The sequence below is a fragment of the Haematobia irritans genome, chromosome 1 (assembly GCF_050003625.1).
Source record: "Haematobia irritans isolate KBUSLIRL chromosome 1, ASM5000362v1, whole genome shotgun sequence".
Taxonomy (NCBI): Eukaryota; Metazoa; Arthropoda; class Insecta; order Diptera; family Muscidae; genus Haematobia; species Haematobia irritans.
This window is the reverse complement of record NC_134397.1, coordinates 15751283-15763940: the sequence shown is the minus strand read 5'-3', so window position 1 is coordinate 15763940 and position 12658 is coordinate 15751283. Positions and strand designations below refer to the sequence as shown.

Here is a 12658-nt window from a genome sequence, read left to right as displayed (position 1 = left end):
TAGACTATGGAATTCACGAGAACAATAAAACGTAGTAAAAAAATGTTCAAATGTACACCACAACCATAACAGCAACAAAAACAAACATGGATGCCAGGCGGGTTGATTGTTTGTAACGCTTTCAAGTGTAGGTTATTTTTTAATAGCAATGTAGGGAAAATTCTCAAAAACACACAAATAAAAATCTCAAAACTTGTATATGCTCTGATGATGCTTATATCCATATTACAATAAAGTCATTGTTAAACGATACAAAGGAGAATAGCTATAAAAGAATATAAAATAATTTAATTTTTTTTTCTCGTTTTTCTATTACAGATAAATCTCAAATAAACCAAAATGAGCTCTGCCGAATACTATCCATTCAAGGTAAGTTTTGTATTGAAAAAAAAAAACAGAAATTAAATAAATCAAAAAGAATTTAAAAACTAATAAATATACATAGGTCAGTTCTGCTTTGAAATTTTAGTCTCAAGTACTTGTTATTTTTAATTGGATAGATGTAAGATAATGGTCTTTAAAAATTAAATTACCCCTAACACATTTATTTTTAGTTGAACACCTTCATTTCCTTATCGATTAAAATTCTAATCAGTTCACAAATTATGTTGTCATTCGTTTAATGTTTTCTTGGAGAAAATTTTTTGTATGATTCATATCAATTGACTTCAAGTACCTTGACAGGTTGAGTATGTTTTCCCATGAATAGTCATTGCATTTCATTATTTTTGTGTATGAATATTTGTTCAGAATTTTAAATACAATTTATTTTATATATTCTCCTTGTGTATGGTGGGTTTTTTTTGCAATATGGGTAGGGCATTTTTTTTTGTTTGATTTATAATTGCGTGTTAAATATGATTCATGTAAATGTAATTTATTAAGATTTCCTTAAAAAATTACAATCGAAAAAAAATTAATTGCGTAAAAACAAAACACGAATTTAATTTAAAAAATATTGAGAATTTCAAAGGTCTAAGGTCTAAAACCTAAAAAAATCTTGATCTTGAATATATGACCTATCTTTACTGAGATATTTGCTTGATATATTACATACTCAGCTGTTCTGGCTTACGAATTCGCCAACACGGTTGGTAGAATTCTATCAAAAATGGTAGATTTTTGACTATTTGGTAGATTTGTAGAATTCTTGATGTTTTGGTAGATTTTGCCAAATAACCCTCGCCAACTCTATAGAAATAAAATTTTGCAAAAATTTTCTATAGAAATAAAATTTTGACAAAATTTTGCAAAATTTTCTATAGAAATAAAATTTTGACAAAATTTTCTACAGAAATAAAATTTTGACAAAATTTTCTATAGAAATACAATTTTGACAAAATTTTCTATAAAAATAAAATGTTGACAAAATTTTCTATAGAAATAAAATTTTGCAAAAATTTTCAATAGAAATAACATTTTGACAAAATTCTCTATAGAAATAAAATTTTGCAAAAATTTTCTATAGATATAAAATTTTGCAAAAATTTTCTATAGATATAAAATTTTGACAAAATTTTGTATAGAAATAAAATTTTGATAAAATTTTCTATAGAAATAATATTTTGACAAAATTTTCTATAGAAATAAAATTTTGCAAACATTTTCTATAGAAATAAAATTTTGACAAAATTTTCTATAGATATAAAATTTTGCAAAAATTTTCTATAGAAATAAAATGTTGACAAAATTTTCTACAGAAATAAAATTTTGACAAAATTTTCTATAGAAATAAAATTTTGACAAAATTTTCTATAGATATAAAATTTTGCAAACATTTTCTATAGAAATAAAATGTTGACAAAATTTTCTACAGAAATAAAATTTTGAGAACATTTTCTATATATATAAAATTTCGACAAAATTTTCTATAGAAATACAATTTTGACAAAATTTTCTATAAAAATAAAATTTTGCAACAATTTTCTATAAAAATAAAATTTTGCAAAAATTTTCTATAGAAATAAAATTTTGCAAAAATTTTCTATAGATATAAAATTTTGACAAAATTTTCTATAGAAATAAAATTTTGGCAAAATTTTCTATAAATATAAAATTTTGACAAAATTGTCTATATATAGAAAATTTCGTCAAAGTTCTATTTCTATAGAAAATTTTTGCAAAATTTTATCTCTATAGAAAATTTTTGCAAAATTTTATCTCTATAGAAAATTTTTGCAAAATTTTATTTATATAGAAAATTTTTGTTAAATTTTATTTATATAGAAAATTTTTGCAAATTTTTTTCTATAGAAAATTTTTGCAAAATTTTATTTCTATAGAAAATTTTGTCAAAATTTACTTTCTATAGAAAATTTTGTCAAAATTTTATTTCCATTAAAATTTTTTGCAAAATTTTATTACTATAGAAAATTTTTCCAAAATTTTGTCAAAATTTTAGTTCTATAGAAATTTTTTATCTATAGATAAAATTTTGACAAAATTTTCTGTAGAAATAATAATTATAATAATAATTTTCTGTAGCAAACATTTTCTATAGAAATAAAATTTTTCAAAATATTTTAATAGAAATAAAATTTTGCAAAAATTTTTAATGGAAATAAAATTTTGCCAAATTTTTAATGGAAATAAAATTTTGACATAATTTTCTATAGAAATAAAATTTTGCCCACGAAAAAAGTTCATACCTTAAAAAAATAAAATTTTCTATAGAAATAGAATTTTGACAAAATTTTCTATAGATATAAAATGTTGACAAACTTTTCTACAGAAATAAAATTTTGAGAAAATTTTATTTCTATAGAAAATTTTGTCAAAATTTGATTTCTGTAGACAATTTTGTCAAAATGTCATTTCTATAGAAAATTGTTGCAAAATTTTATTTCTATAGAAAATTTTTGCAAAATTTTGTCAAAATTTTAGTTCTAATAATTTTTTTTAAATTTTAAATGAATTGTTAAATTTTTGGTGAAAAAAATTTAATGCTTGATAATTATTAAAATTAAAAATAGAATTTCTACAAATTTCCCGTTTTTATACAACTAAAATTTTAATTTGCATATTATTACAATTTTTTTTTAAGATTAATGGATTGGTATTAAGTTATTGAAAAGAAAATGCCAGATACCAATCTCCACAAGCCAGACTATACACCTGTTTCATCGCTGGCTAAGACGATTTTCCATAGTATAGATCTGACGGGGTGAGCTTCAACTTTGGTCTTATACTATGTTAATTTCTTATGGAAATAACATACGAGGGGAGGAGTAATTCTCATACATAATTTTTTTATTTAAATTGTGAAAGAATTTTTAAATATGTGTCCAAAAAAAATTTTAAGGCTGTTTTTGAAAAAAATGAACCAACTATTAACATTTTTGTTTTTCTCATCTTATAGTGCACCCCCACTGTATACCCAGCCGATCCCTTTGATCCCGTCGAAGATGCTGCCATTTTGCGCAAAGCCATGAAAGGCTTTGGCACCGATGAAAAGTCCATCATTGAAGTTTTAGCCCGTCGTGGCATTGTCCAACGTTTGGAAATTGCCGAAGCTTTCAAAACATCCTATGGCAAAGATTTAATTTCGGAATTGAAGTCGGAATTGGGTGGCAAATTTGAGGATGTTATCATTGCATTAATGACACCACTGCCACAATTTTATGCCAATGAATTGCACGATGCCGTCTCGGGATTGGGAACCGATGAGGAAGCTATCATTGAAATTTTGTGCACATTGTCCAACTATGGTATCAAGACAATTGCCCAATTCTATGAACAAAGTTTCAATAAATCCCTAGAATCAGACTTGAAGGGTGACACCTCAGGACATTTTAAACGTTTGTGTGTGTCCTTGGTTCAAGGCAACCGTGATGAAAATCAGGTATTTGATTTGAAATAATTCGAATTTGAAATAAATGGTAACATAAAATTATCGATATAGGGTGTGGATGAAGCTGCCGCTGTTGCCGATGCTCAGGCTTTGATCGATGCCGGTGAAGGTCAATGGGGTACAGATGAATCCGTTTTCAATTCTATCTTAGTTACCCGCTCGTATCAACAATTACGCCAAATTTTCTTGGAATATGAAAGTCTTGCTGGTCATGACATTGAAAAGGCCATTAAACGTGAATTCAGTGGATCTGTTGAAAAGGGCTTTTTGGCTATTGGTATGTATTGGTACTAAATTAAACTATAATCAAAATATTTTTATTAATGTATGTTTTTTGTTTATCTCGATAGTCCGTTGTTGCAAATCCAAAGTTGATTACTTTGCCGAACGCTTGTATGATTCCATGCATGGTTTGGGTACAAAAGATAAGACTTTGATTCGTATTATTGTCAGCCGTTCTGAAATCGATTTGGGTGACATCAAAGAAGCATTCCAAACTAAATATGGCAAGAGCTTGGAATCATGGATTAAGGTAAGTCGCAAAGTTTTCGTTATGTTTCCTTGTTGTGTTATAAAGATTATTATGTAAAAATGTATCTGGTGTTTGGTTTTCTTTTTTTGTTTTTTTGATACTAATAACCATCGTATGGAGAAAGAACTACATACTATATGTTTTTAATATACTCCCAAATCATTTTGTGTTTTGTCTATGCATGCATTTATGGTAAATGTTAAAAAAAGTAGAATTTTTGCATAATGTTTAGACCAACTTAAAAAAAAAAAAACGAAAGATTTCCATTTTATTATTACCGGCTAAAGTTGGTATAATTTTTCCAATTATCCGTATACTTAGAAGATAGATGTAGTGCGCTTAATTTTAAAATAGTTTTCATTAAAATTCTTTAATTTAACAAAATAATATTGTAAACCTGGTATGAAAACTTCTACAATATTTCTTAATGTTTGTTTGTATATTAAAAAATATGCATATATATCTTCATGTTTATTGCGAAAATCATCTAGGCCTAAAATTGCGGTAGAAGAATTATTACTATGAAACGAAATATACAGGCTTTAATTTTTATGTTGTATCGAATATGACCCATATACTAAATCCTACCAAACCTTCTGTAGGCTTTCTAAATTATGATCACTATTAAAATTGTTAAGAATAATCTTAAGAAGTTCTTGTATAACAATCTATATGAGTTTTTTTGTTTTTTCAAATTTGTATTTTTATAAAAAATTTTGCCAATATTTTTTTCTATAGAAAATTTTTGCAAAATTTTATTTCTATAGAAAATTTTGTCAATATTTTATTTTATATAGAAAATTTTGTCATTATATTATTTTATATAGAAAATTTTGTCAATATTTTATTTTATATAGACAATTTTGTCAATATTTTATTTTATATAGACAATTTTGTCAATATTTTATTTCTATAGAATATTTTGTCATTTTATTTCTATAGAAAATTTTGTCAAAATTTTATTTCTATAGAAAATTTAGTCAAAATTTTATTTTTATATAAAAAAGTTGTCAAAATTTGATTTTTATAGAAAATTTTGTCAAAATTTTATTTCTATAGAAAGTTTTGTCAAAATTTTATTTCTATAGAACATTTAGTCAATATTTTATTTTTATAGAAAATTTTATCATTTTTTTCTAAGAAAATTTTGTGAAAATTTTATTTCTATAGAAAATTTTGTCAAAATTTTTATTTTTATAGAAAATTTTATTTCTATAGAATGTTTTGTTAAAATTTTATTTCAATAGAAAATTTTGTCAAAATTTTATTTCTCAATCGAAAAATCTACAAATTCTGGTAGAATTCTACCAACTTTGGCAACGTTTCTACCACACAATTTTACTACTTGAATATTTAAAAGTAAAATTTCGTTCCTAAACATTAAATTTGTACTTTTATAAAAAATTTTGCGAATATTTTTTTTCTATAGAAAATTTTTGCAAAATTTTATTTCTATAGAAAATTTTGTCAATATTTTATTTTATATAGAAAATTTTGTCAATATTTTATTTCTATAGAAAATTTTGTCAAAATTTTATTTCTATAGAAAATTTTGTCAAAATTTTATTTCTATAGAAAATTTTGTCAAAATTTTATTTCTATAGAAAATTTTGTCAAAATTTTATTTCTATAGAAAATTTTGTCAACATTTTATTTCTATAGAAAATTTTGTCAAAATTTTATTTCTATAGAAAATTTTGTCAAAATTGTATTTCTATAGAAAATTTTGTCAAAATTTTATTTTTATAGAAAATTTTGTCAAAATTTTATTTCTATAGAAAATTTTGTCAAAATTTTATTTCTATAGAAATATTTGTCAAAATTTTATTTCTATAGAAAATTTTGTCAAAATTTTATTTCTATATTAAATTTTGTCATAATTTTATATCTATAGAAAATTTAGTCATAATTTTATATCTATAGAAAATTTAGTCATAATTTTATATCTATAGAAAATTTAGTCATAATTTTATATCTATAGAAAATTTAGTCAAAATTTTATTTCTATAAAAAAGTTGTCAAAATGTTATTTTTATAGAAAATTTTTGCAAAATTTTAAATCTATAGAAAATTTTGTCAAAATTTTATTTCTATAGAAAATTTTATTTCTATTGACAATTTTGCCAAAATTTAGAAATAAAATAGAAAGTTTTGTCAAAATTTTCTTTCTATAGAAAATTTAGTCAATATTTTATTTTTATAGAACATTTTATATAAAATTTTGTCAAAATTTTGTTTCAATAGAAAATTTTATTTCTATTTCTATTTTGTCAAAATTTATAGAAAATTTTGTCAAAACTTATAGAAAATTTTGTCAAAATTTTATTGTTATAGAAAATTTTATTTCTATTGACAATTTTGCCAAAATTTTATTTCTATAGAAGGTTTTGTCAAAATTTTATTTCTATAGAAAATTTTGTCAAAATTTTGTTTCTATAGAAAATTTTGTAAAAATTTTATTTCTTTAGAAAAGTTTGTCAAAATTTTATTTCTTTAGATAATTTTGTCAAAATTTTATTTCTTTAGAAAATTTTGTCAAAATTTTATTTCTCAATCGAAAAATCTACAAATTCTGGTAGAGTTCTACCAACTTTGGCAACGTATCTACCACCCAATTTGACTACTTGAATATTTAAAAGTACATTTTCGTTCCTAAACATGTATAGAACATTTTCTCAAAATTTTATTTCGATATAGAAAATTTTGTCAAAATTTTATTTCTATAGAAAATTTTTTATTTTTATAGAAAATTTTGTCAAATTTTTTTACTGTATAAAATTTTGTCAAAATTTTATTTCTCAATCGAAAAATCTACAAACATTTTCTCAAAATTTTATTTCGATATAGAAAATTTTGTCAGAAGTTTATGTCTATAGAAACTGAAGTACCTTTTTTCAAAATCTACAATACAAAAAACTAAAATTTCTGGTAGAATTCTACCAACGTTGGCCACACAATTTTACTACTTGAATATTTAAAATATTTAAAAAAAATAACTTGTATTGGGGATTTTTGTGAGGAATTTAAATTTGGGATTTTTGGGAACGAAAATATCATAATTTGGGGACAAGAGCAAGAAAAATACTGGCAACACTGCCCTCAAATATAACGCAATCACAATATTACGCTTCAACTCAAATAATTGACCTTTTAAATAGATACAGAAGCAAATTGTTTAGAGACCTTGTAAATAATATAATGAGCTGTCAGGTAGAATTTAATAGCAGGTAAAATAAATTTTATAATTCTTTGCCACAATGCTTTTTTCCATTGGTCAAAACAATTAAGCTAGAATTAAATACAAGATTAAAGGAAGATAATGATTCTATGGTGATATTTTCCTTTTATCCATACATATATGTGTCTAAATGTTCAATGTTATTGGCTTAGACTTTAAAGGAAAAGTTAAACAAAATTAAATATTTATGTTTCAAGTTTTGTGTGTATCAATTTTCTTGCGAATATCTATTTTCAAATAAAAACGCTTGTATATAAATTTATATGAATATAACAAAATTCACTTTCGGCAATATGTTTGTAGTTTCTATTCTTTCATAAAATATATGGTAAGGTTTTTAGTTCAAATTTCTTAATTGAGGCTTTGATTTTATTATCAAAATTTATTACAACCAAAAAAAACCATAACCTGACTCAATTATTTTCCTAATTCTATTAAAAAAAAAAACAAAACAAATACAAATTTTTGCTTTAATAAAAACCCCAATTCGTTATTTACAGGGCGATACCTCTGGTGATTACAAGCGTGCCCTATTGGCGATTGTTGGATTCTAAAAACCAAAACTTCTCCCATAGATAGGAAAACAAAATACACACACACACAGAGAGACACAATTTTTGCATACTATAGCATATGAATAAGGATACCAATTTGTATTTTTTCAACCTGACAAAGTCTGCCTTCAAGTATAAATTACAAGATTCGAATATTTTATCTCAAAATTATATTAATAAAATTCTATAAATATATATATTTTTTAATTTCCTATAATTTTTACAAAGTGACTTGATAAAAAAAATAACTCACAAAAATATTTATATATTCTGTACAAAACTAAAATGGCCCAATGACAAAATTTTTTAAACAATATATTTTTTAAGCATAGAGAAACAATAACAAAAACAACCTCCCCCTCCTCTTTTTATACACAAAGAAAAATGTATTTCCTATTAATTTTAAAGAAAGTTATTACTTACATTTTAAATATAATAATAATAATATAATTTTTCATAAATTTTTTATACTGTTATTACCATTGTATATGAATATACGATATTTTCTTATTGTTATTCCTTTTCCTACTATTTTATTGTAGATTATGTTTTTTTATAATATCAACAGCTTAAAAACGGATGTTTTAAATATAAATATATTAAAAAAACACAAATACAATTTTTGTCTATTTTTTATGTATAAAAGAATGGTATTTTTTTTTTTTTTTGCATAAAAAATCATGGTATGCTAAATAGATAAATCATTAACCTGTTTAAATAGGTTTATAGTTTTTTTTTTATAAAATTATTGTTTTCGAATGTTACACAGAAAAAAAATTTCACGAAAATTTTGCCAATTAAAGTCTTAATTGAGTTTTAAAAAATATTCAATTAAAAAATTTTTAATTGAAACAAAAATCAATAACAAAATTTTAATCAATTAATTGTTTAATTGAATCAATTAGTTTTTTAATTGAATCAATTAATATTTTAATTGACTTTCAATTTTCTGTGATTGAAGGCATTTCAATTAAAAAATTAAATGCATCAGTTAATTTAGAGATTTAATCAGAAATTTTTTTTGTGTGCATATTCATAACCTCTTTCAATTTGATACTACTAATTTTTGATTTTTGTCTAAGATTGTTTTTATATGTTTATGCCAAAATCATATTAAGTCGACTTACCATATTATGGCATTAAATGTTTATTAAATCTATTTGCCACGATCATCCCATTCTATGAAAGGCAAGGTTAAAAAACAAATAACCTCAGGGTGTTTATGTTGCTTTAACAAATGTTTTGCTCAACAAATTGAAAATTTTGCATATAACTTTTCTTTAAGCTTTACATACATTATCTATATTTTGCATATAATTTTCCTTTAAGCTTTACTTACATTATCTTTAAAATGCATTTTCCACAATTGATGTAAATAATCTGTATTTTAAACACATTGTTGTCCCTCACAGTATTCGATTTTCGTCTGTCCCTACCAATAGTAGGGATCTTCTGTTATCGACAAAGATCGGTATTCCTACACAGAAAAAAATTTCACAAAAATTTTTCCAATTAAAATTTTAATCGAGTTTTAAAAAATATACAATTAAAAATTTAATTGATTCATCAAATTTTTTAATTGAAACAAAAATCAATCACAAAAATCAATAGTATCAATTAATTTTTTAATTTACCTTCAATTAATGTTTTAATTGTTACTATCATTTCTATGATTGAAGACATTTCAATTAAAAAATTAAATGGATCAGTTAATTTCGTGATTGAACCAGAAAAAAATTTTTTGTGTGTAGAGATGTATTTTGTCGCCATTAAATTTGGTAGCGACCAGTTTTGTGAAAAATTCTTAAAGAAGTTTTTTGCATTAAAAATCATAAAAAATTTTAAAATTTATTTATTTGTCAAAATATCATAAAAATTCTTAATTCAAATCCAAAACACTGAATTCACCGGCTGTTGAAATGTTGGACATCGTATGACAAGCCCATGTTAAATTCATCGCTTCTGCGTTAATTTGGCACCACTTCCGGATCCAAAAAGAACATTTTCACTACTTTTTTGGCGACGCTTTTTTTACTGGGAAATGAATCAATCATTGGACGGAGGATTTGGGAGGGAGTAGAATTCATCACAAAATCAAATGATTTGAATCTCGATCTTTATAAACTTTCGAGAAGAAGATTGGCAAATGATAAAGATTTAAAAGAATCTATATTATTCAAGTATTTATTCCAGTTGTGCCCTTTTTCACGTTCACACATATTCTATATCAAGGAGCCCTGAGATGACCATACATGGCCAATGTTTAATTTTATTTAGCACCGATATTTTAGTTTGTTTTCCAATAACATAACTTCCTACAGGGCTTAAGAAGGCTGGCTGATACAATCCCAGAGAAAAAAACAGTTTTCTTTACGAAATTTGAATCATTCTTTGCTTTTTTAAATTTTGGAAGTTTTTACCATCCATGTATTTTCTGGATTTCCCGACTCAGAATTCTTCGGAAATTAATTCTGAGCACGGTTGCCACAGTTGGTAGAATTCTACCAAAAATGGTGGATATTTTACTGTTTGGTAGAATTCTTCATGTCTTGGCAGATTTTGCCAAATATTATCTACAACTAAGAGGTATAGATATAACATGTTGACAAAATTGTCTATAGAAATAAAATTTTGACAAAATTTTCGATAGAAATAAATTTTTGACAAAATTTTCTATAGAAATTAAATTTTGACAAAATTTTCTATAGAAATAAAATTTTAAATAGAAAGATCGAATAAATCAAAATTTCTGAAATAAAATTTTGCCAAATTTTCTATAGAAATAAAATTTTGACAAATTTTCTATAGAAATAAAATTTTGTCGAAATTTTCTATAGAAATAAAATGTTGAGAAATTTTTCCATAAAAAAACAAAATTTTCTTCAGAAATAAAATTTTGATAAAATTTTCTATAGAAATAAAATTTTGACAGAATTTTTTAGAGAAATAGAATTTTGACAAAATTTTCAATAGATATACAATTTTGCCAAAATTTTCTATAGAAATAAAATTTGATAAAATTTTCTATAGAAATAAAATGTTGACAAAATTTTCTATAGAAATAAAATGTTGAAAACATTTTTTATAGAAAACAAAATTTTGACCAAGTTTTCTATAGAAATAAAATTTGGCAAAATTTTCTATAGAAATAAAATTTTGGCAAAATTTTCTATAGAAATAAAATTTTGGCAAAATTTTCTATAGAAATAAAATTTGGACAAAATTTTCTATAGAAATAAAATTTTGACAAAATTTTATATAGAAATAAAATTTTGACAAAATTAAAAAAAAAAGATTGACAAAATATTTTATAGAAATAAAATTTTGACAAGATTTTCTAAAGATAAAAATTTTTGACAAAATTTTCGATAGATATAAAACTTTGACAAAATTTTCTATAGAAATAAAATGTTGACCAAGTTTTCTATAGAAATAAAATTTTGACCAAGATTTCTATAGAAATAAAATTTTGACAAAAATTTCAAAAAAAATTTGACAAAATATTTTATAGAAATAAAATTTTGACAAGATTTTCTAAAGATAAAAATTTTTGACAAAATTTTCGATAGATATAAAATTTGGACAAAATTTTCTATAGAAATAAAATTTTAACACAATTTTCTATAGAAATAAAATTTGACAAAATTTTCTATAGAAATAAAATTTTGACCAAGAGTTCTATAGAAATAAAATTTTGACCAAGATTTCTATAGAAATAAAATTTGGACAAAATTTTCTATAGAAATAAAATTTGGACAAAATTTTCTATAGAAATAAAATTTTGACAAAATTTCCTATAGAAATAAAATTTTGACAAAATTTCCTATAGAAATAAAATGTTGGCCAAGTTTCTATAGAAATAAAATTTTGACCAAGTTTCTATAGAAATACAAAAAATATTCTATAGCAATAAAATTTTTACAAAATTTTCTATAGAAATAAAATTTTGACAAAATTTTCAAAAAACAAAAAACATTGACAAAATTTTCTATAGAAATAAAATTTTGACAAAAATTTTCTGTAGAAATAAAATGTTGATAAAATTTTCTATAGAAAACACAATTTTCTATAGAAATAAAATTTTGACAAAATTGTCTATAAAAATAAAATTTTGACAAAAATTTGCTATAGAAATAAAATTTTCACAAAATTTTCTATAGAAATAAAATTTTGACAAAATATTCTATAGAAAAAAAATGTTGACAAAATTTTCTATAGAAAACAAAATTTTCTATAGAAATAAAATTTTTTGTCAAAATTTTCTATAGAAATAAAATGTTGAAAACATTTTTTATAGAAAACAAAATTTTGACCAAGTTTTCTATAGAAATAAAATTTTGGCAAAATTTTCTATAGAAATAACATTTTGACAAAATTTTCAAAAAAAAAAATTGACAAAATATTTTATAGAAATAAAATTTTGACAAGATTTTCTAAAGATAAAAATTGTTGACAAAATTTTCGATAGATATAAAACTTTGACA

The 12658-nt window shown here is 22.5% G+C and overlaps 1 protein-coding gene across 8 annotated transcripts in view; it reads left to right on the top strand.

The window, feature by feature from the left end:
* Positions 1 to 12658, top strand: part of AnxB9 (Annexin B9) — a 72734-nt gene that overhangs the window by 56532 nt on the left and 3544 nt on the right. For 3 of the 8 annotated variants that reach the window (XM_075289394.1, XM_075289393.1, XM_075289392.1), the window contains exons 2-5: positions 319 to 369; positions 3359 to 3841; positions 3902 to 4127; positions 4201 to 4382. In XM_075289394.1, coding sequence (XP_075145509.1) covers positions 340 to 369; positions 3359 to 3841; positions 3902 to 4127; positions 4201 to 4382 — 921 coding nt within the window. In that variant the 5' untranslated portion in view covers positions 319 to 339. Of the gene's footprint in view, positions 1 to 318; positions 370 to 3358; positions 3842 to 3901; positions 4128 to 4200; positions 4383 to 8120; positions 8370 to 12658 lie in introns of those variants that run through there. The other 5 variants (XR_012717857.1, XR_012717855.1, XR_012717856.1 and 2 more) reach the window with 2 other exon arrangements.